At 38.8% G+C, this 26,008-nt stretch overlaps 1 protein-coding gene across 3 annotated transcripts in view; it reads right to left on the bottom strand.

Moving 5' to 3' along the window:
- Positions 1-26,008, bottom strand: part of LOC141778512 (uncharacterized) — a 49,855-nt gene that overhangs the window by 18,806 nt on the left and 5,041 nt on the right. For 2 of the 3 annotated variants that reach the window (XM_074652811.1, XM_074652813.1), the window contains exon 1: positions 136-246. Coding sequence is in view for 1 of the 3 variants with exons in the window: in XM_074652810.1 (XP_074508911.1) it covers positions 21,805-21,852 (48 nt within the window). In the remaining 2 variants the exon portion in view is untranslated. Of the gene's footprint in view, positions 1-135; positions 247-21,804; positions 21,853-26,008 lie in introns of those variants that run through there. The other variant, XM_074652810.1, reaches the window with a different exon arrangement.

The raw sequence follows: 26,008 nt of genomic DNA, 5'->3' as shown, positions 1-26,008 counted from the left end.
ATATATTTAACACCCAATCTGTCTCAGTAACTCCGCAGCCACTTCAGCAGCTTTGGCTTCTCCCTTGTTCCCCTTGATCAGCTCCCCAACATGTCTGTTAAAGCCTTTTTTATGGTTTTAGGAGGCATTTCTCACCGAGAGATCACGGACTACCGCGCCTTTGTGTTTGCAGATGATCCGAGGACGACGTGTCGAGTTTTCTTCCTCGTCCTGTAAACAACCGGCTGCTGCTGCGTCTGGTAAGGAAGACGAATGGTGCCTTCACATGTTGTGGGGAACACCCATAGTTCCTTCTTATTATTCTTGTGGATTTTAACAAAGCAAAAATCCTGGACTTATTTCCCCATCAGCTGCTATATACCATTCTGGCATATACATTCAACACACTTAAAGCTGAAGTAGGCGAGATTGGAGCAAATCCGATTAAAAAAAGTTATTTTTATAAAACGTAGTACCAGCGTTGGCGTTAGGGACGGGCCTTGAGGGTCCAGGCCCATCCAAAAACGTCACCGTTCCCCCTCAGCTGAATTCTCTCCTGACAAAAAAATGTTCTTCTTCTTATTTTTTTTTATATATATATATATTTTTTTATTATTATTTATTACAATTTATCTACTAACTGTACCTTGCACGTGTTTAAAATAAAAACATTAATATATGAACCTGTTTATTATTTGAATAGCTTAGTATTGAATGCACAATAACAAGGTACATTTATACATGGCACTAGGCCCAGTTTAATATAAAACACAATTGTATACACTATATATAGAAGAGGGTCCCTGCTCCATCTCTCCATCAGTTTGGGGGTCCTTGGCCTGAAAAACGTTGACGACCCCTGTTTTAGATGAAACGAGCCGAGAAAACCGGGTCAGTTGTCCTGGATGTAAATGAAAATAATAACTTGATTACTAACACTTTTAGCACAAGCATTGACGCTCGCAGTTATATGCGTAGCATTCACTAGTGAAACTTTATTACGAGCTTCCTGTCAAAAAATATAACAGCCACCTCACTAATGGTTAAAATAAAACACGAACACACAGCGCAAAGAGACAACTATGGAAACTCTGGGAAATATGAGCCGTCACTACAATATTTCAGTAAGAAGCCTCGTTTTGATCTGCTCCGTTTGTGTGTTTGTTTGTTTGTTTTAAAATCTAGCTCAATAGAAACAAATTTGAGAAAGTAGGCCTACAAATCTGGTGCATTTGTTCAGTATCGTGGAATAAAACAATGGACTAATGTTATGTTATACAGCAGGCTGAGCAGGGACAACAACTGCTGAGGGAAACATCCACATTTAGTCTTTATTGACTTAAATTGCGCTTATGAAGAAATCAGTCAGACTGTTAGATTAATGTGTTGTTTAACTCCCTGTTTATCTCGGCACCCGTGTGTGTGCACATTTTGACCCTGGCACGATCAAGACGCAGGGCGTGCCTAAGGAGTTATCTGTAGCATACAGTACCTCCTCATTTCACTACAAAAAACATTTAAGGTGGCAGCTGGCTGGAGAAGATTGCTAGATAACAACCTACTTGCTCTTGGCTATATCGTATCTTATTTCCAGTAAATATCACAATATAAAACGTGTTTTCTGTTTAAAAATTAGGCTAGAAACGTAGGAAGATAACAACTCACCCATCTTTTAAGTGGTTGGAATTGGCGACATCTAGTGGTGTGGTTGCAGATTGCAACCAACCGAGTACCCCTCCGCTCACTCCTCTGTTGTCTCCCAGTCTGACTGTTCACACTCAGACTGTTCTGCTGAGTTGTCTCGGCTTTATTCCGTGTTAATAAAGTCTATCAGACCCACAAGTTTGGTTCCATAGTAGTCCATGGAGGACGTGAAGAGGACCCGCTCCCTATGTAGATGAAGGGCTACTTCTAAGCTAACGAAAACACAACGATTCTTAGTTTCAGGTGATTATACACTAATGAAAATGTAGTGTTGCATTATTGCATTGAGCAGATTAATAATCAATCATTAATTGATATCAAAATATGTATCTATAATTAAAAAAAACAAAATTATTAATCATAAACCCATGAGTTGTCATAAAAGGTGAAGGAGAGAAGTGACACTCAGCTTCAAATATCACACACAATTACTTTTAATAAAATACTAAGGCGCCACAAAGTTTTATAAAAACGGAAAAATTCACAATTTAATATTAATCAATTGAGTCTCTTAATCTCATGGTTGCTACGGAGTTCTTGGGCATAGTGAACAATGATTTGACTTGTTTATATACACACACAAAATCAAGTAACCAAGTTCTTTATAAAATGAAGTGTTTATTTGACTAACTACATGACTAAACTACTAAAATAAGAAAACAAAAAGAAAAAGGAATACAATGAATAAAGGATAATTAAAGGAATACAGGGAACACAATGATGAACATTCACAGAGTTTTGATATTAATGTACCATTCAGCAGCAGAGAGTTTAAGAAGCACCAGGGAAGATTGAGAAGCAGTTTCATCTTATAAATTTAAGCGTGGTCTAATTCAAGTTTAGAATTTACAGAGGAATTTTCTAATTCTTCTTGTGTTTAACATCGATTATCCATTTTTGTAAACAGACCTTATTTATTAATTCACTATAAATTTGTTTATTAGTCTAGTCATCAAACTCTTTCTCTTCTGAAAATGCATCTATACATCCCCCTCGCTGAGTAGGCTGGTGGATGTGGGGGGGTTGTGCTGTTTGGAGTAGAGCGGTGGCAGATTCTGTCTGGAACACGGCATTTTGGATCTTTTGGATCCAATTTGTTCGACCCGGATTGAGTCGTTTCTCTTCCTCAGTGGCTCTCTTTGGCGTCCTCGGGCATCCTCGGATATGGTCGGCTGACACGTTGCCCCGCTGCATTTTTCCATCACCGTCTCTCTCTGTCTGGTGCATCTTTGTACCATCCCTCTCGTAGCTGGAGGGGTCACTCAGTTCAAAATGTTGTTGACTTAAAGTCTTTCTTTAAAGTCTCTTTTCTTCACACTGGCTGGTTCCACAAAATGTATCAATTTATATATGGTTCACAATTAACATTAAAAGGTGTAATACACTTCAACTAGATTAAAAATATATATCAAATATAAGATTAACTGAGGCATTAAGTGTGCACCTTAATTTCTGTTTAAGATTACATATATTATACATATAATATACATATGTAAAAATGTTTATGTAACAGGATCTCATCAATTGATTAACAAAGATAAAGTTTTTTTTATGTACAACCTGTAATTATTTCAACTTGCTTTGGTTTAATTTTTTGTGTCAACAGCTTCCTGTTATTAGAACACATGTTAGCAAAGCATAACACATTAATTCATGTACTGTACATTTTAATGGCAGAATTAGTTTGTTGAGACTGTTTTCCATCAGTTCTCAGTCTTTAGCGAAAAACAGGCATTTGACCTGTTGACCTATAACTTATAAACTTTCACTTGGTCAGGACGGTATAAAGCCGTTGTTATTTTTCTGCCCTGTGAGCTTAACCAGGCTGGTTTTAAAACTCTGTTATCTTTAGGTATGTAAAATGAGAAAAATAACTGTTCTCTATTTAGGGCACTAGACTTGTTTGGTCTAAATATAAATTTCACCACACGCTTTTCGTGAGGTCACCAATGAGAGATGACTCCTTTTTCTCAAGGATTTTGTAGAAGACCTCTTTGCCATCACGTCCAGCAGCATTCAGAGGACCAGAGAAGAGCTTCCTCATCTTATCCTGATTGGTGGGGATAGCCCGGATTTCATCATAACTCTCTTGTTGGATGATCTTTCTGCTGAGGAGTTGATCCAAAATGGGTGCAATGTTGTGCACTCTGCTGATCAGCTTGTCTCGATGTCTATCCACAAAGTGCTGCCCTGAGGACAGAGGGGATGAAAAACAAACTGATTCAGGTTTAAGGTATAATATGTAACCATTGTCAGTTGCTGTTAAAACAGACCACATTCAAAGTTGGCCCCTCCTCCTCAGCTCAACTTGCGAGCAAGGAAGAGAGAGCAGCGATGGTGGAGTGAGCTACAGAGTGACTGAAGAGAGAGAGCGGCGTTAGTGAGTACAAAACAGCGAATCAGAGAAATATAACATTTTTTACCGCTTCACAGCGGTTACGTTCTAAAACACAATTAAGCACACAATTAACTGCACAACTCCGGATAAACATGCGGGAAGATGCAGAGTTGCAGAATTATGAAGAAATACAGGCTTCCTGTCTGCTGGCTGTGGCTCACAGTGTGCTCTCGTCAAACTACAGACACACACCGATCATAGCTGCAGGCGGGGTACACCCTGGAAAGGTCGCCAGACTATCACAGGGCTGTCAATTGATTCAAATATTTATTTGCGATTAATCGCATGATTGTTCATAGTTAAAGGGACTGTTTGTAAGAATCAGAAATGCTTGTTAACAGCGACACCTGTGGCTGTTAAGTCAGCGTCGGGCTCGCGCTTGTGCTCGCTCTACATAGACATGAACGAGCATCGCTCAAAACAGTTTCTTTCAGCTGCTTGGCAGTAATGTTAGCTGACCAGACGAAGGTCTCTCCATGAATCACTGCTGATCCTAGTTTTGGCTTTTCCTGCCTCAGCCTCCCGACCGCGGCCGGAGGGAACAGGGGAGACACCGGAGCCCCGGTCGGAGACGATAACGTTTCTCGCCGCGGAGCCCCGTCACTTCACAAGACACGGGAAACAGAGCACAGCAGAGACTACGGTCCTGGAGACCAAAGCTACGGTCTCCCCCGCGTCCTCCGACACTGTTTTGCAAGACAGGCTTCACTAGATATAACTTTGCGGTTTTGCTGCTTCCGTGTAGTTTGTGTTGGAGTCTCGTCTGAACAGCGTAGCCACACAAGAACGCGCATGGGACACCGACCCGGATTGATTTATACGTGTAAGAAGTTACAAACAGTCCCTTTAATCGTGATTAATCACAAATTAATCAAATTTGTTATCAAAATGCACCTTAAAAGGGAGATTTCTCAAGTATATAATACTCTCATCAACATGGGAGTGGGCAAATATGATTGCTTTATGCAAATATATATTCATATTTATTATTGGAAATCAAATTAACAACACAAAACAATGACAAATATTGTCCAGAAACCCTCACAGGTACTGCATTTAACATAGATAATATGCTCAAATCATAACATGGCAAACTGCAGCCCAACAGGCAACAACAGCTGTCAGTGTGTCAGTGTGCTGACTTGACTATGACTTGCCCCAAACTGCATGTGATTATCATAAAGTGGGCATGTCTGTAAAGGGGAGACTCGTGGGTACCCAAAGAACCCATTTTCATTCACATATCTTGAGGTCAGAGGTCAAGGGACCCCTTTTGAAAATGGCCATGCCAGTTTTTCAATTTAGCACAAGTTTAGAGTGTTATTTAGCCTCCTTCACAACATGCTAGTATGACATGTTGGTACCAATGGATTCCTGAGGTTGTCTAGTTTCATATGATGCCAGTATCTTCACTCTATCTGAGTGAGCCCACTACAACCTCCTAAAGATCGATTGCGTTAATGAGATTAATGTAGTTAAAATTAATTTGCGTTAACGTGTTTGACAGCCCTAGTCCCCAGTAAAGCAAAATCTGGTTCAATCTGAAATGTAGTTCAATTCTAATAAACATTTTATTGAGAAGAAACGTTAACAAGTACATGCTCTGCAGGATGTTGTTAGTCAAGTAATAATTCTATAAGCAGAAAAGGCCTAAACATTATTAATATGGTTGCTGTATAATAAATGGTGGGTGTGTGTCTCAGAGCAGACTAACAGACTGAGCGGAGCTTTTCCACACTGAAATCAAACGTGCAACTCTTCCAAATATTAATTATTAGAAATGTCTTACCTTGTATAGGACCATCGGTGCTTTGGTATTCCTCTGGAAAAGAAAAATGCAGATGTTAAGAAAATATGAATATGTCGCTGATTTTCTGATTTTATTTAACAGTTAGACATCTGCTTCACTAATGGTGCATATTCAGTAAAATGAAAGTGGTACATAGACAGTGTAGATTAATTCTTGTGAAATCATTTAAAACTGACCTTGTGGAATCACACAGGTCCATACTGGTGGAATCCCTTTTTTTTTTCCGAGCTTGAGCGTTAAGTCTGCGACTGGATTTCTAACGAACACTTCGGAGAAATTTGGTTCTGTGATTTCATATAGGAGCTGTAATGTCTGTAAAAGAATAAAACAATAAATAAGGGAGAGTTAGACTTTGAGCAAGAGTGCATCATAATCTTTTTTTCTTCTTCACTGCTGTGTCTCAATTCGGATACTTCTGTGAGTACGCTTCGGTGTAAAACACTGTGCACACTATGTACTTACTTGCGTAGTCAGTGAATTTCGACATGGTAGTGTTGTCAAATCAAATTATATTTTGTATTAAATAATACCAACAGTAATGTTAATATTGCCATTGCCTTGCAACGGTGTTCTCATGTCTTAACCATTTGAACGCCAAGCATCTTATGTGCACAACATATTATGTACACGACTTCTTATGTCGTAACCACAAGCTCACAAGTTCCATTTGAAGGCCGCAAGAAGCTCTGCCTGAGGTTGGAACGGGTCTGGAGCTCTCTATGAATTCATCACTACAGTAGCTGGAGAAAGTAACACGCCTGTAGTGCCACACAGATGGTGTAATGGTCAGTGGAGCGGTAAAATGAAGTTGGATAATTTTGTCAATTTTCTTGTTTAAAATATCAAAAACCACCAATCAGACTCAAACCACTGTACTCGCCCTATAGTATCTAACTAATGTTTGAACCACAGTTCACTCCATAAATTTCAAAGTAGTTCAAAACATACGTCAGAGGCAATTTCTGCACTGCCCAATTCTGCCGTTAGGATGAACTCATCGTGCATTCTCAGGGGCTTCTTTGGATGTGGCTTTCTGAATCTTCTGTATCCATCGGATGATTCAGTCTTTTCCAAATCCTGCAGAAAAAAACAACAATGTTGTCTGTGTTGTGGATTTATCAAGTTATTTGTGGTGCCAATCTGTATCTTATTATGATTGGTATTGGTGATAGTAAGATATGAAATGACCTGTAGTAGACCAGGATCAGGTGGGATCAGGTAAACACGGAGTTTGAAGAATGGTGTTTTAGTCCCGTATATTAACACCTTAGAGTGTATTTTCACTGAGTAGCCGGCTTTCACCAGGACCATTTTCAGAGAGAAAGCTGGTTCAGACAGCTTGACATGGGACGATGTGACCTCAGACACTTTTTCCACGACATCTCCACAGTCATCTATGTGTAGGACTGCAAACTTGTCTAATATTGTGGGGTTGTCATCTGTACAAAATAAAAGCATGCATAATTAGTGGATAATTGGATTGCATCAGCTTTTGTACCCATCGCTGTCAGAAATTTAAAAAATTTATTAAATTTTATTTCATCATTTTCTTCATGTCCACTTACCTATGCAGATCCAGTGTGGAAGGTGCACTTCATCCAACTTCCCAGCAATAACTGTTATGTCCATTAGGGGACCTGCAGGCATGTATTGCATGCTTTCCATCTTCCCCATGTGTCTCTTCAAAGAGCAGAACTGGTACTTAAAGCTGACCTTTTCCTTACAGACCCAGCGCAAGCCAGAGAAGCTGCATTCAAAGTTTCCTGCTTCAGACTGTAGGCTAAAATAAGAATGAAAAAAGTTTGAGTATGTGCACATGACGGGACACAACGGAGTAAATGTAAACTTAGAGAGTATCTGCCTTTTTTATTTGCTGCAAAATCTTGCATCTTAGTTTTCCTTCTGTGAAAAAAACTCAAGATCCAAGTTTAAGTGTTTCCTATAGTTCCAGTTTGCTGTGACGCAGTATAGGATGTTATTTTTACCTGTATGTTGGAGCCTCATCTGCATCTGTACTGTTCACTTCAGGTTCAAGTTCAGTCCAGTCACTGGAGTTCTGCTGCAGAGGACAAGCATTTTTGCAAATAATTGGAGATGTGTCTTTTTGCAACATCACCGAGCCCGACGCTGACTTTCCTTGACTTAACGGCCACATGTGTCGCTGTTAACAAGCATTTCTGAAAGTTACAAATAGTCCCTTTAAAGGGACTCTATGTAAGAATCAGAACTGTTGCTCGCGCTTGTGCTCACTCTACATAGACATGAACAAGCATCGGCCAAAACAGTGAGGCTACACACGTCGGCTAAAACCACAATATCACTCTATATTTCACCTGCTTGGCAGTAATGTTAGCTGACCAGACGAAGGTCTCTCCATGGAGAGATGCTGATACTGTGTTGTCCTGCTTCAGACTCCCGTCTTCTGCAGTGTGTAGTGTGTGCACATGCACGTGACAGGTGCAGCGAGTGAGAACGAGCGCGGTGTGTGAGCGAAGGCAAGCAGGAATGTTATCAATGTTATCAATAGCACCTTTAAGTCATTAAGAGAGTATTGTAAAAACTAATATTTACCACATTAGGCACAATCGTACATTTGGTTACTATGGCGATTTTGTTATTTACTTCTACGTGTGTTCATTTCTGTAACATTTATTTCTATAAACTGGTTATTAGTAATTGTGTTGTATTGACTGTCTCTAAGTCTCTCTGACACTGTGCTACCCATAGGAATGAGCCACCTGATCACATGTTCTCATCACTTCTACAGCAGATGTGATGTTTCTGGTTTAAAAACTGTTAACTGTCAACATGAGGATCACGGTCAACCTGTAACAAGTAAATGAAAGCTGTGCTGTGTGAAGTGTGTCTGATGTGACATTACTCACTCTAAAGGTCGCTTTACCCCAACATTTATCTGGGGAGAAATAAAATGGAAAATGAATCATGAATGATAATAAACAACTTTAGTCAGATTTGTTGCTTTTGAATGAAACATAATATGAAGCTTTAACTGTAAAAATAACACTAAAATCTGCTCAGTTCTGACATAAAAATCATGCTTAATTAGAGGAGAAATGGATTGCATCAGTTTTTGTACACATTGCTGTCAGCAATTATAAAAAAAAAAAAATGTAAATGTCTGCCTGACTGTCCACATGTCATCTGACATTTTTTTAAAAAGAGTAACATTTAAGTAAAATAGTACAGACCACACTCTGCATACCAAAGTTTTGATATTGAATAATACTAGGGGTTTTCACACCTTTGGATCCTGAGATGACCGCTGACAACTTCTGCACCAGATCTGTCCTGTTCATCTCCTTAAAAACCTCCATGGTCATCTCCACAGACTGCTGGCCGTAGGTCTCCACAATCAACTTCACTATTTCAACTTTGACTGCCATCTCCATTCTCTGTCTTGAGATTCTTGGGAGGTCTTTCTTCATTTCAGTTTGCTGCAGGAGCTGCTTGAAATGTTCGAGCTCCCAGCCATCTAATTCTTCCAGTGTTTCCAAAAGCGTCCCCTCTAGTATGGTCATTGTTACTTCCTGCTGGATTCAAAGTAGTCAGAGGGCATTTATGTCATATCTCCACTGTAATGATGAAACATTCATTTAGTTGCACCAACGTAAGCATTTAAAGGTCTTATTGATAACATTTTTATGTAGATAAATTAATTTTTAAGTAATACATCCACAGAGCCTTTAGAAAGGTGCTGAATAAAAGTATGGCTTTTCCTGAAAACATTATTCTGATTGTGAATTAATCATTTTAAACATTTTAACAGGTCTAAAGTTAATGTTTTGTTTATCTATGTGGAAGAGATCTGATGTTTGGTTCCCACTTCTAACAAGGCTTGTGAGCCAATAGTAAAACCGTTGGTATCACGTGGTATCTCTGGGTCGTCACTTAGTGTGGAAAAAACAGATACATGGCTGAGATTGACGGTAAGTGACTGGCAACAACTTGTTGTGAAGTAAATGCAATATAACGGGTCAGGGAGAATGTGACATCTAGTGGCTGAATGTTATCAATGTTATCAATAGCACCTTTAAGCCATTAAGTGAGTATTGTAAAAACTAATATTTACCACATTAGGCACAATCGTACATTTGGTTCCTATGATGATTTTATTAATTACTTCTACGTGTGTTCATTTCTGTAACATTTATTTCTATAAACTGGTTATTAGTAATTGTGTTGTATTGACTGTCTCTAAGTCTCTCTGACACTGTGCTACCCATAGGAATGAGCCACCTGATCACATGTTCTCATCACTTCTACAGCAGATGTGATGTTTCTGGTTTAAAAACTGTTAACTGTCAACATGAGGATCACGGTCAACCTGTAACAAGTAAATGAAAGCTGTGCTGTGTGAAGTGTGTCTGATGTGACATTACTCACTCTAAAGATCTCTTCACCCCAACATTTATCTGAGGAGAAATAAAATGGAAAATGAATCATGAATGATAATAATCAACTTTAGTCAGATTTGTTGCTTTTGAATGAAACATAATATGAAGCTTTAACTGTAAAAATAACACTAAAATCTGCTCAGTTCTGACATAAAAATCATGCTTAATTAGAGGAGAAATGGATTGCATCAGTTTTTGTACACATTGCTGTTAGAAATTATAAAAAAAAACAATAATTAAATGGCTGCCTGACTGTCTACATGTAATTTGAATTTTTTTTAAAAAGAGTAACATTAAAGTAAAATAGTACAGACCACGCTCTGCATACCAAAGTTTTGATATTGAATAATACTAGGGGTTTTCACACCTCTGGATCTTGAGCTGATCTCTGACAACTTCTGCACCAGATCTCTCCTGTTCATCTTCATTAAAACCTCCGTGGTCACCTCCACAGACTGCTGGCCGTAGGCCTCCACCATCAGCTCCACTATTTCACCTCTGTCTGCCATCTTCATTCGTCTTGAGATTCTTAGGAGGCCTTTCTTCTTTTCAGTGTACTGCAGGAGCTGCTTGAAATGTTCGAGCTCCCTGTACCTTAATTCTTCCATTGTTTCCAAAAGCATCTCCTTTAGTGATGTAATTGTTACTTCCTGATGGGTTCAAAGTAGTCAGAGAGCATTTATGTCATATCTCCACTGTAGTGATGAAACATTAATTTATTTGCACCAACATAAGCATTTAAAGGTCTTATTGATAACATTTTTATGTAGATAAATATATTTTTAAGTAATACATCCACAGAGCCTTTAGAAAGGTGCTGAATAAAAGTATGGCTTTTCCTGAAAAAAATTATTATGATCAAGAATTAATCATTTTAAACATTTTAACAGGTCCAAAGTTAATGTTTTGTTTATCTCTGTGGAAGATATCTGACGTTTGGTTCCCACTTCTAACAAGGCTTGTGAGCCAATAGTAAAACAACGTTGGTATAACGTGGTATCTCTGGGTCGTCACTTAGTGTGGAAAAAACAGATAAATGGCTGAGATTGACGGTAAGTGGACAGCTTTAAGTACAGGTGTGAACACACTCAACACGCATTGAGGACGCATTGAGATCAGATCTTTCAGACCACATTCAGAGGTGGTCTGGGACACATACGACCACATTCTTTTAGCAGTATGTACGTGAATGTTTTATGGCCACATTAAGGACCGCCTACTCACCTGACGTCCAGCTGGGATCCGCGGGATCACCGCGCCCCTCAGGTGAATAAGCAGGCAGACATGGCCGCTTGTCAGCCAGGAAACGGCCTCTGTGCTCTACTGTGTGTAGACTAGGCACGCGAAGTGCATTATTATCATACTGTCGGAGATGTGTCGGAGCTGACACCCGACCGCCCGCCTGCCCGCCTGTTCTCTGTCCACCTGGCTCTCTGGAGCGCTGTACCCCGCTGTTGACTGGTAAAGGCAGCGGTGCCGGCGGTGCGGACAGCCGGTACAATAACCTTTTATTTAGATGTAAATATAGTGAACCAGAATTAACGAATATGTAGGATATTACTACTGACATTCATGTAATTTTACGTCACGACGGCTGCTGTATTAGCCACGTGTTTACTACGTGTTTATTTGCATATGGGGGTGGGAAGTGAGATCAGATCACAAGTGGCCACGAAGACGCATGTGGAGACGCATTCTAATGCCAGGTGTGAACAGAGTACTTAAAACTGTCCACTTGTGATCAGATCACTGAGGACGCATGTTAATACCAGGTGTGAATAGGGCATTAGTCTCTCCGACACTGTGCTACCCATAGGAATGAGCCACCTGATCACATGTTCTCATCACTTCTACAGCAGATGTGATGTTTCTGGTTTAAAAACTGTTAACTGTCAACATGAGGATCACGGTCAACCTGTAACAAGTAAATGAAAGCTGTGCTGTGTGAAGTGTGTCTGATGTGACATTACTCACTCTAAAGGTCGCTTCACCCCAACATTTATCTGGGGAGAAATAAAATGGAAAATTAATCATGAATGATAATAAACAACTTTAGTCAGACTTTGTTGCTTTTGAATAAAACATAATATGAAGCTTTAACTGCAAAATAACACTAAAATCTGCTCAGTTCTGACATAAAAAGCATGCTTAATTAGAGGAGAAATGGATTGCATCAGTTTTTGTACACATTGCTGTCAGCAATTATAAAAAAAAAAAAATGTAAATGTCTGCCTGACTGTCCACATGTCATCTGACATTTTTTTAAAAAGAGTAACATTAAAGTAAAATAGTACAGACCACGCTCTGCATACCAAAGTTTTGATATTGAATAATACTAGGGGTTTTCACACCTTTGGATCCTGAGCTGATCTCTGACAACTTCTGCACCAGATCTCTCCTGTTCATCTTCATTAAAACCTCCGTGGTCACCTCCACAGACTGCTGGCCGTAGGTCTTCACTATCAGCTCCACTATTTCAACTTTGACTGCCATCTTCATTCGTCTTGAGATTCTTGAGAGGTCTTTCTTCATTTCAGTGTGCTGCAGGAGCTGCTTGAAATGCTCGAGCTCCCAGCCATCTAATTCTTCCAGTGTTTCCAAAAGCGTCCCCTCTAGTATGGTCATTGTTACTTCCTGCTGGATTCAAAGTAGTCAGAGGGCATTTATGTCATATCTCCACTGTAGTGATGAAATATTAATTTATTTGCACCAGCATTTAAAGGTCTTATTGATAACATTTTTATGTAGATAAATATATTTTTAAGTAATACATCCACAGAGCCTTTAGAAAGGTGCTGAATAAAAGTATGGCTTTTCCTGAAAACATTATTCTGATTGTGAATTAATCATTTTAAACATTTTAACAGGTCCAAAGTTAATGTTTTGTTTATCTCTGTGGAAGAGATCTGATGTTTGGTTCCCACTTCTAACAAGGCTTGTGAGCCAATAGTAAAACAACGTTGGTATAACGTGGTATCTCTGGGTCGTCACTTAGTGTGGAAAAAACAGATACATGGCTGAGATTGACGGTACGTGCCTGGCAACGACTTGTTGTGAAGTAAATGCAATATAATGGGGCAGGGAGAATGTGACATCTAGTGGCTGAATGTTATCAATGTTATCAATAGCACCTTTAAGCCATTAAGAGAGTATTGTAAGAACTAATATTTACCACATTAGGCACAATCGTACATTTGGTTACTATGGTGATTTTGTTATTTACTTCTACGTGTGTTCATTTCTGTAACATCATCACAACACCATATGATCCTTTTAATTTATTTCTATAAACTGGTTATTAGTAATTGTGTTGTATTGACTGTCTCTAAGGCCCTGTTCACAGCTGGTATTAACATGCGTCCTCAGTGATCGGATCACAAGTGGACAGCTTTAAGTACAGGTGTGAACACACTCAAGACGCATTGAGGACGCATTGAGATCGGATCTTTCAGACCACATTCAGAGGTGGTCTGGGCCACATATGACCACATTCTTTTAGCAGTGTGTACGTGAATGTGTCCTGGCCACATTAAGGACCGCCTACTCAACTGACGTCCAGCTGGGATCCGCGGGATCACCGCGCCCCTCAGGTGAATAAGCAGGCAGACACGGCCGCTTGTCAGCCAGGAAACGGCCTCTGTGCTCTACTGTGTGTAGACTAGGCACGCGAAGTGCATTATTATCATACTGTCGGAGATGTGTCGGTGTTTTTGTTCCCCTGCTTTGTGCGGAGCTGACACCCGACTGCCTGCCTGTTCTCTGTCCACCCGGCTCTCTGGAGCGCTGTACCCCGCTGTTGACTGGCAAAGGCAGCGGTGCCGGCGGTGCGGACCGCCGGTACAATAACCTTTTATTTAGATGTAAATACAGTGAACCAGAATTAACGAATATGTAGGATATTACTACTGACATTCATGTAATTTTACGTCACGACGGCTGCTGTATTAGCCACGTGTTTACTACGTGTTTATTTGCATATGGGGGTGGGAAGTGAGATCAGATCACAAGTGGCCACTGAAGACGCATGTGGAGACGCATTCTAATGCCAGGTGTGAACAGAGTACTTAAAACTGTCCACTTGTGATCAGATCACTGAGGACGCATGTTAATACCAGGTGTGAATAGGGCCTTAGTCTCTCCGACACTGTGCTACCCATAGGAATGAGCCACCTGATCACATGTTCTCATCACTTCTACAGCAGATGTGATGTTTCTGGTTTAAAAACTGTTAACTGTCAACATGAGGATCACGGTCAACCTGTAACAAGGAAATGAAAGCTGTGCTGTGTGAAGTGTGTCTGATGTGACATTACTCACTCTAAAGGTCGCTTCACCCCAACATTTATCTGGGGAGAAATAAAATGGAAAATGAATCATGAATGATAATAAACAACTTTAGTCCGATTTAGTTGCTTTTGAATAAAACATAATATGAAGATTTAACTGCAAAATAACACTAAAATCTGCTCAGTTCTGACATAAAAATCATGCTTAATTAGAGGAGAAATGGATTGCATCAGTTTTCGTACACATTGCTGTCAGCAATTATAAAAAAAAAAACAATAATTAAATGGCTGCCTGACTGTCCACATGTCATTTGACATTTTTTTAAAAAGAGTAACATTAAAGTAAAATAGTACAGACCACGCTCTGCATACCAAAGTTTTGATATTGAATAATACTAGGGGTTTTCACACCTTTGGATCCTGAGCTGATCTCTAACAAGCTCTGCACCAGATCTCTTCTGTTCATCATCATTAAAACCTCCGTGGTCACCTCCACAGCCTGCTGGCCGTAGGCCTCCACCATCAGCTCCACTATTTCATCTCTGTCTGCCATCTCCATTCTCTGTCTTGTGATTCTTGGGAGGCCTTTCTTCATTGCAGCGTACCGCAGGAGCTGCTTGAAATGCTCGAGCTCCACGTAATTTAAATCTTCCAGTGTTTCCAAAAGCTTCTCCTTTAGTGATGTCATTGTTACTTCCTGATGAGTTCAAAGTAGTCAGAGGGCATTTATGTCATATCTCCACTATAGTGATGAAACATTAATTTATTTGTACCAACGTAAGCATTTAAAGGTCTTATTGATAACATTTTTATGTAGATAAATATATTTTTAAGTAATACATCCACAGAGCCTTTAGAAAGGTGCTGAATAAAAGTATGGCTTTTCCTGAAAACATTATTCTGATTGTGAATTAATCATTTTAAACATTTTAACAGGTCTAAAGTTAATGTTTTGTTTATCTATGTGGAAGATATCTGACGTTTGGTTCCCACTTCTAACAAGGCTTGTGAGCCAATAGTAAAACAACGTTGGTATCACGTGGTATCTCTGGGTCGTCAGTTAGTGTGGAACAAACAGATAAATGGCTGAGATTGACGGTAAGTGACTGGCAACAACTTGTTGTGAAGTAAATGCAATATAACGGGTCAGGGAGAATGTGACATCTAGTGGCTGAATGTTATCAATGTTATCAATAGCACCTTTAAGCCATTAAGTGAGTATTGTAAGAACTAATATTTACCACATTAGGCACAATCGTACATTTGGTTACTATGATGATTTTATTAATTACTTCTACGTGTGTTCATTTCTGTAACATTTATTTCTATAAACTGGTTATTAGTAATTGTGTTGTATTGACTGTCTCTAAGTCTCTCTGACACTGTGCTACCCATAGGAATGAGCCACCTGATCACATGTTCTCATCACTTCTACAGCAGATGTGATGTTTCTGGTTTAAAAACTGTTAACTGTCAACATGAGGATCACGGTCAACCTGTAACAAGTAAATGAAAGCTGTGCTGTGTGAAGTGTGTCTGATGTGACATTACTCACTCTAGAGGTCGCTTTACCCCAACATTTATCTGGGGAGAAATAAAATGGAAAATGAATCATGAATGATAATAAACAACTTTAGTCAGATTTGTTGCTTTTGAATGAAACATAATATGAAGCTTTAACTGTAAAAATAACACTAAAATCTGCTCAGTTCTGACATAAAAATCATGCTTAATTAGAGGAGAAATGGATTGCATCAGTTTTCGTACACATTGCTGTCAGCAATTATAAAAAAAAAAATGTAAATGTCTGCCTGACTGTCTACATGTAATCTGACATTTTTTTAAAAAGAGTAACATTAAAGTAAAATAGTACAGACCACGCTCTGCATACCAAAGTTTTGATATTGAATAATACTAGGGGTTTTCACACCTTTGGATCCTGAGCTGATCTCTGACAACTTCTGCACCAGATCTCTTCTGTTCATCATCATTAAAACCTCCGTGGTCACCTCCACAGCCTGCTGGCCGTAGGCCTCCACCATCAGCTCCACTATTTCATCTCTGTCTGCCATCTCCATTCTCTGTCTTGTGATTCTTGGGAGGCCTTTCTTCATTGCAGCGTACCGCAGGAGCTGCTTGAAATGCTGGAGCTCCCCGTACCTTAAATCTTCCAGTGTTTCCAAAAGCTTCTCCTTTAGTGATGTCATTGTTACTTCCTGATGAGTTCAAAGTAGTCAGAGGGCATTTATGTCATACCTCCACTATAGTGATGAAACATTAATTTATTTGTACCAACGTAAGCATTTAAAGGTCTTATTGATAACATTTTTATGTAGATAAATATATTTTTAAGTAATACATCCACAGAGCCTTTAGAAAGGTGCTGAATAAAAGTATGGCTTTTCCTGAAAACATTATTCTGATTGTGAATTAATCATTTTAAACATTTTAACAGGTCTAAAGTTAATGTTTTGTTTATCTATGTGGAAGATATCTGACGTTTGGTTCCCACTTCTAACAAGGCTTGTGAGCCAATAGTGAAACAACGTTGCTATCACGTGGTATCTCTGGGTCGTCAGTTAGTGTGGAACAAACAGATAAATGGCTGAGATTGACAGTAAGTGACTGGCAACAACTTGTTGTGAAGTAAATGCAATATAACGGGTCAGGGAGAATGTGACATCTAGTGGCTGAATGTTATCAATGTTATCAATAGCACCTTTAAGCCATTAAGTGAGTATTGTAAAAACTAATATTTACCACATTAGGCACAATCGTACATTTGGTTACTATGATGATTTTATTAATTACTTCTACGTGTGTTCATTTCTGTAACATTTATTTCTATAAACTGGTTATTAGTAATTGTGTTGTATTGACTGTCTCTAAGTCTCTCTGACACTGTGCTACCCATAGGAATGAGCCACCTGATCACATGTTCTCATCACTTCTACAGCAGATGTGATGTTTCTGGTTTAAAAACTGTTAACTGTCAACATGAGGATCACGGTCAACCTGTAACAATGAAATGAAAGCTGTGCTGTGTGAAGTGTGTCTGATGTGACATTACTCACTCTAGAGGTCGCTTTACCCCAACATTTATCTGGGGAGAAATAAAATGGAAAATGAATCATGAATGATAATAAACAACTTTAGTCAGATTTGTTGCTTTTGAATGAAACATAATATGAAGCTTTAACTGTAAAAATAACACTAAAATCTGCTCAGTTCTGACATAAAAATCATGCTTAATTAGAGGAGAAATGGATTGCATCAGTTTTCGTACACATTGCTGTCAGCAATTATAAAAAAAAAAAATGTAAATGGCTGCCTGACTGTCCACATGTAATCTGACATTTTTTTAAAAAGAGTAACATTAAAGTAAAATAGTACAGACCACGCTCTGCATACCAAAGTTTTGATATTGAATAATACTAGGGGTTTTCACACCTTTGGATCCTGAGATGACCGCTGACAACTTCTGCACCAGATCTGTCCTGTTCATCTCCTTAAAAACCTCCATGGTCATCTCCACAGACTGCTGGCCGTAGGTCTCCACAATCAACTTCACTATTTCAACTTTGTCTGCCATCTCCATTCTCTGTCTTGAGATTCTTGGGAGGCCCTTCTTCATTGCAGCGTACCGCAGGAGCTGCTTGAAATGTTCAAGCTCCCTGCCATCTAATTCTTCCAGTGTTTCCAAAAGCGTCCCCTCTAGTATGGTCATTGTTACTTCCTGCTGGATTCAAAGTAGTCAGAGGGCATTTATGTCATATCTCCACTGTAATGATGAAACATTCATTTAGTTGCATCAATGTAAGCATTTAAAAGTCTTATTGATAACATTTTTATGTAGATAAATTTATTTTTAAGTAATACATCCACAGAGCCTTTAGAAAGGTGCTGAATAAAAGTATGGCTTTTCCTGAAAAAAAATATTATGATTGTGAATGAATCATTTTAAACATTTTGACAGGTCTAAAGTTAATGTTTTGTTTATCTATGTGGAAGATATCTGACGTTTGGTTCCCACTTCTAACAAGGCTTGTGAGCCAATAGTAAAATAACGTTGGTATCACGTGGTATCTCTGGGTCGTCAGTTAGTGTGGAAAAAACAGATAAATGGCTGAGATTGACGGTAAGTGACTGGCAACAACTTGTTGTGAAGTAAATGCAATATAACGGTGCAGGGAGAATGTGACATCTAGTGGCTGCATGTTATCAATGTTATCAATAGCACCTTTAAGCCATTAAGAGAGTATTGTAATAACTAATATTTACCACATTAGGCACAATCAAACATTTGGTTTCTATGGTGATTTTATTAATTAATTTGACGCTTGTTAATTTCTGTAACATTTATTTCTATAAACTGGTTATTAGTAATTGTGTTGTATTGACTGTCTCTAAGTCTCTCTGACACTGTGCTACCCATAGGAATGAGCCACCTGATCACATGTTCTCATTACTTCTACAGCAGATGTGATGTTTCTGGTTTAAAAACTGTTAACTGTCAACATGAGGATCACGGTCAACCTGTAACAATGAAATGAAAGCTGTGCTGTGTGAAGTGTGTCTGATGTGACATTACTCACTCTAAAGATCTCTTCACCCCAACATTTATCTGAGGAGAAATAAAATGGAAAATGAATCATGAATGATAATAAACAACTTTAGTCAGATTTGTTGCTTTTGAATGAAACATAATATGAAGCTTTAACTGTAAAAATAACACTAAAATCTGCTCAGTTCTGACATAAAAATCATGCTTAATTAGAGGAGAAATTGATTGCATCAGTTTTTGTCCACATTGCTGTCAGAAATTGTAAAAAAAAAAAAAATTTAAATGGCTGCCTGACTGTCTACATGTAATCTGACATTTTTTTAAAAAGAGTAACATTAAAGTAAAATAGTACAGACCACACTCTGAATACCAAAGTTTTGGTATCATTAAAACCTCCGTGGTCACCTCCACAGACTGCTGGCCGTAAGTCTTCACTATCAGCTCCACTATTTCATCTCTGTCTGCCATCTCCATTAACTGTATTAAGATTCTTGGGAGGCCTTTCTTCATTTCAGTGTCCTGCAGGAGCTGCTTGAATTGCTCGAGCTCCCCGTACCTTAAATCTTCCAGTGTTTCCTAAAGCTTCTCCTTTAGTGATGATGTTCTTCACTTAATTGGAGTCAACCCCAGCGGTTAGCCAACTGGAAGCAGGATCGAACCAGAGTGTATTTCACCGGTGTGACCGTGTGTAAGCCACGACTCGTGTGTTTTTTTCCCCCGTGAGTAAGACTGTATTTCCCCAGTTTAAGACTTGATACTAACTTATAATACTAAAAATATTGTGTTTTGGTACTTCTACTTAGGTAAAGGATTTGACACACAGTGACATCTACTGTTGACCTGCTATCTCCCCCTAAAGACCCCCTGTGCCCCCCTAAAAAAGTGGGCCTCCCTTTGTGTGCAGAAAGTGGGAGAGCAAATAGGTTTTTGGCAGGGCTTAACACAAACAACTAATATGGATTAAATCAGAATACTTTTTTAGATACAAACATGTTGTGAATTTTGGAAATGATTACAAATATCTTTTTCAATAAAATTAGACTTTTGGACTTTACAACGGTCTGGAGTTATTGGAAATGTTTGGATCACACAAGTCGGAAACAATCCTACACAGCCACCACTGCAATCTACAAATAGCATTATACTAATAATCTTTATCTGACACTGCACAAATACCGTGTTTAAACAGAAAGTGGCCCACTAAGTAGCAAAAAAAACATCTTTTTAAAGAGTTTTATAAACAGACTTTTCTATAAATTATCCAGTAGGTGTGTTATTATGATTTTAGTTAAACATATGCAAATCTAATTTGACAACCTCAGAGCAGACAAATACTGGCACACCCCCTGTGATCTTTGACGCCCCCCTCAGGGGGACTTGGACCTCAGGTTGGGAACCACTGATCTACTGAATAAAAGCTGCACTGTGTGTAGTCAGAGTGATGTGACATTACTCACCCTCTGGATCATTGGAGGTTGCTCTCTCTCTGAGGAGAAAAGAAATAGAAAAACATTTATTAGTTATCTATTTAACATCAGGCTTCACTGTATATTTGGTCTGATGATGAATCTTACACAAGATTCTTTTTCTTGAGCTCATCAATGAGAGATGGCTCATAATACTCAAGGATTTTGTAGAAGACATCTTTGCCAACAGGTCCAGCAGTATTCAGAGGACCAGAGTAGAGCTTCCTCATCTTATCCCGAGTGGTAGGGATAGCCCGGATTTCATCATAACTCCCAGGTTGGATGACTTCTTCTTCGAGGAGTTGATCCAAAATGGGTGCAATGTTGCTCACTCTGTCGATCAGCTGGGCTCTATGTTCATCTACAAAGTGCTCCCCTGATGAAAAAGAGAGACAGTGACTCTACAATGACTGATTCGATTTGGAGATAACATGAAGCCAACTTGATACATTTCTGAGAAAAGGACTTAAGATTATATAACAGTGATTTCTATAGTTCAGTTGTATGTGTATTTCATTGATTGGAGACATTTTTAACTGCATGTGGGTCCCAGAATGAGTACATGCTGGTGTTACAGCTAATGGGGATAAAATAAAACACAAACAGGACTCATACAGCAGTGTTTTAGAGGAATAGTGACCCATCAAGTGTTCATTTTGATGTTTGGAAAAAAATATTAAAATAGTGGATTCATCATTTTGACATTAATCTACATCTGAAAGAATAAGGGTACATCTTACAGTTATGAAATGACGTTTTCTCCGAATGCCCTTCTGTGAAGTTCTCACATCTTTAGGTTTTTATGATGGCATTTATATGACTTCATGTTTTTTTTATCAAGAGGTATATGAGAAGATCAATACCGCTCTCGTTGCTATGTGTTGCTATGTGTTGCTATGTGTTGCTATGTGTTGCTATGTGTATATCTGAAAGAAGAAGAATGCAAAAATGAACGCAAAAAAATAATATTTCCCCAAAGTGTCAAACTATTCATTTAAATTCAATAATACCATGCAGCACTGCTTCTCTCATAACTCTATTTAGAACAAGTTAGGCCTCTTCTAAAAATCCAACCATGCAGTAAATTAGGAATTAGGTTTCATAGTCAGATTCTGGGTTTCTAGACAATCTGATGAGTTCAAGGCATTTACTGAGAAGACATCATGCTACCTGTGCACTCACCCTCTGCCATGGTAGTTACAGCAGCTGCTCCAGCTGAGGGTCCTGCAGCTGAAACACATTTAGGGAAAATTAAAATTGCTTGATGATGGACCGATCTAGTGTTTATGCACACCCTATGTGTCCATGTATTTATTATAGATATTTCCCATATTTACAGTAGGCTACTTTGAAAACATCTCAGAAATGTTGCAAAATAAAAAAATGGAACAACATTAAATATATGATATTAACAAATGATATTAACCACAGTGAACGTTCATCAGTTTCATTTCATAACAAATGTAAATGTATTATTTTCAAAACACTACTTTTAGCAGTAAAGGACAGTTCAACCGTTTGGTAGAGCATGTTTTTAGAGAGTAAAAAAATCATACTTATTAAATTATTTCAGCATTTATATAATGGAATAACATTAACTGTACCATATTAACAACAAGGAATGATTATTAATATGTACATCGTAATGCTAGAAATGATGTATGACAACTGATTTTCTACAACAGCTAATCTGTAATGTCTTATATTTAAAAACAAACAAACAGGAGAACAACTCACTGTCACTGGGACCAGGTTGGGAGGACTGTCCACATGTCTCTTGAACTGCAAAAATAGGAAGACACTGTTAGTGTCTTACTTTGTCTAAATACTTTGTGGAAGCATCAATAGTCAACCCTACAACATCGTCGCAATATCAATATTGAGGTATTTGGTCAAAAATATTGTGGTATTTGATTTTCTCCATATCGCCCAGCCCTAATGCATGCACAGGCTTTGTACTTCTTTTTTAATCACAGAAACTTTGAATATATAAAAAAGGATGAATTTTGCTTTTTTTCTTACAGTAATCGTGTCTCAGTGAACATAGGAAACATAGGAAAACATATGCGCCCTTCCAGTGGTGAAAACCCGATGCGGTGCCATATAGGCTGCCCTACATGCTAGGGCTGGGCGATATGGAGAAAAGCATATTTACACAAGATTTTTGATAAATAATCATCAGTAATGTGCATACAGTGACTAAGTGGGTAACAGCAAATAATAGAACAGCTAAAACAGTCTGGTAAATTACATCATGTTACTGTAATGCAGCCTTTAAAACCAGGAAAAGACAACAACACTTATCCTAAATCTAGTCTCATATCACGATATCGATATGACATCAATTTATTTTTCGCCCCTGCCCCTCATACAGCTGATCCGTCACTGCGTGAAAGTGAAAGTTAACAAATGAAGCGCGTTAACTTTTAGTTCAAATCTATTCACTTTGATTTTCAGCTTCAACAATGTAGAAACTACTACAAATAATCACATTTTCGATTAAACGTTGTCAATTTGTCCCTCATTTCTCTGCAAGCACACTTTAATGGTTCAATGCTCTGCAGCCGAATATGTTCTGTTCTCATTCTGCATCAAACGGAAATATATTTAACACCCAATCTCTCTCAGTAACTCCGCAGCCACTTCAGCAGCTTTGGCTTCGGTAAAAGTTGTCACCAGCACATCCGCGATTTCCAAGAAGCTTTTTCCCTCCACCCTGTTGCGTCTGACCGTCGGCTCTTCTCTGCGGTCAACAAGCTGGTGACAGAAACTGTCAAAGTTCGCCTTTGACAAGCCCGCCAACATGTCTGTTAAAGCCTTTTTTATGGTTTTGGGAGGCATTTCTCACCGAGAGATCACGGACACTTTGTGTTTGCAGATGAACCGAGGAGGACGTGTAGAGTTTTCTTCCTCTTCCTTGAACAACCCGCTGCTGCTGACGATAAGGATGACGATAGGTGCTTTCAGATGCTGTCGGAAATTATTTTCAATATGAAACAACACCCACCATTTCTTCTTATTACTCCTGTGAATTTTAAAAAGCAAAAATCCTGGACTTACTTCACCATCAGCTTCTATATACCATTCTGGCATATATATTCAACACACTTAAAGCTGAAGTAGGCGAGATTGGAGCAAATATGATTAAAAAAAATAATTTTATAAAACGTAGTACATGGCACAGGTAATCTGAAAAAAAATCATGTTCCTCTGTGTCCTCCGGTGTCCTCCAGTGTCGTTCAGTGCTCCTAACGGCCTTTTGCAATCTGCAAAATTTCTGAGAATGGAGGAAAACGATCGATCAGAGCCGAGCTGGAGCCTCAAACTTTCTCATTTTACAGCTAAACAGTATATTACAAGATGTTTCTGAAAACATTTGAGGCGAGAAATAGGCATTACAGTAACAGAATATTGATATTGATATATATTCATATTTGATCAGCGCTGCCTAGTTTAACCGTTTGATCGGAGTTCGCGAGTGATTGACAGCTGCCTCCGTTGAATGAACAGCCAATAGGAACACTTTCTCTCTGAAATGACCGGTGATTGGCCAAAGTCTCCCGTCACGGGCTAGATTTGAATTTTAATACACTTGAATTACAATATGCTGAAAGGTTATTATGAAGTTTTTGCCCAATGATGCCCAATAAATTATGCCTACTGCCAGTGAGAAGCTCCAGTACACATGAAAAAGTCCCGGTACACCAAGGGGTAAAATGTAGAAGTGCCGGTACCGCTGCGTACCGCTGCGTACCGCTGCGTACCGGCCCACTTCGAGCACTGCGTGAAGTCAAATCCATTCCGTATCCGTCAACCAAAACAATTCGCAGTGAGCCGAAAGGTGAAGGTAGAAAACGGCAGAGGGTCCGCGTGGATACGACCTGCACCCTCACATTTTAAATCCAGAGTGGTAAACACTACACATCCAGTAAAGTATGGAAACACTTTGGGTTTCACACATTGCAGGAAAAGCAGAGCTAGACATCACGGCTAAAGCTGCATGCTTACTCTGTCATGGACAGGAAACGTTATCATATTGCGGTAACGTGTGGTCAAGCCGGCCGTCACCCTCATCTCCGTGGTCAAATCGGCTAACGCTACAACTGTAGAGCACCCATATACTGACATTTATGTTAAATGCATTCAAACGGCCCCGATGGAGCTGATCATGGATGGATACAGAGAACGGAGCTGAAGGGAGAGCTAGAGACCACCTTGGAGAAGTTAGAGGAAGTATACACGTGTGATTACGTCCGGTTTTGAAAATAAGGTGTTCACAAAGGGAACTGTATATACAAAATACATATATGGAAATAAGATTGATTGGAATACATACACCAGAAGTATAAAACATTACATGTCCCTTATAAATTAAAAAGAAAATACCGCTAATTTGTGAGGGAAATGTCTTTATTCTTTGATTCTTGGGTTGATGGAAAATATGTAATAAATAATTCCTGACAATGACTGATATATTTGACTTCAGCACATCTCTGACTACATACATGCTGAAAATCAAACACTTTTACTGTATTAATTTAGATATTTTCCAAAGTAAAAGTCCCTAGAAGTGTATGATTAAATCTTTCCCCCACGGTCGAGTGTTGAAAAAGTGAACAAAAATCACAATAAATCGTAATATCAAATCGATTCGAAATCTTAATATATATCGAATCGGCACCCAAGTATCGTGATAGTTTCGCATCAGGAGATAAGTGTATTGTCCCCGCCCTAGTATATATATACTGTACATGTAGCAGCGTCATCATGCAGAAACCTACGTCAGGTCACAATGTGGGGAAAAGGTTTTAGAAGGACTTGAAGGGAAAATAGCATTTTGATGCTAAAACATACTTTGACCGAAATGTGAATGTTGGGATTTGAATACATGAAGAACACCACTGGAAAGATACAGGATGATAGAAAAACAGAAAGAAGCTGAGAGAGATTTTGACCAACTCCTCCCTGGTAAAACAGGTTGAGCTGTGTTATCAGGTCTGAAGGGAGTGCTGTTCTGGGGAATCGTTTCAGTTTTGGCAAAGTTCACCTCCACGTTCTTTAGAAGGGCATGTCAAGGAAATCTATTTTAAGGATCTTGTCAATACTGGTAGTTGTGTGTTAATGAAAACACCTGAACACTTTTGAGAAAGAAGCACAAAGTTGTGCAACAATATGTCAGGATCCCTCTGAACAATTACAGAAATAAATAAATGTTAAGATCAATGTGCACATCTTCAAAAAACCTGGAGGGAAAGACGAGCACTCATTTTCTACTCTCTATTACATCATTATATTTGCTTCATATACTATTTTTAAGACTCTCCATTCATTGAAAACGTAAGAACCACACATAGGAATCAGAAGATTTTATTATAAATTTATAAAA

Source organism: Sebastes fasciatus, chromosome 12 (assembly GCF_043250625.1).
Source record: "Sebastes fasciatus isolate fSebFas1 chromosome 12, fSebFas1.pri, whole genome shotgun sequence".
Taxonomy (NCBI): domain Eukaryota; kingdom Metazoa; phylum Chordata; class Actinopteri; order Perciformes; family Sebastidae; genus Sebastes; species Sebastes fasciatus.
The sequence above is the reverse complement of the archived record's forward strand: the minus strand, read 5'-3'. Positions and strand labels throughout refer to the sequence as shown.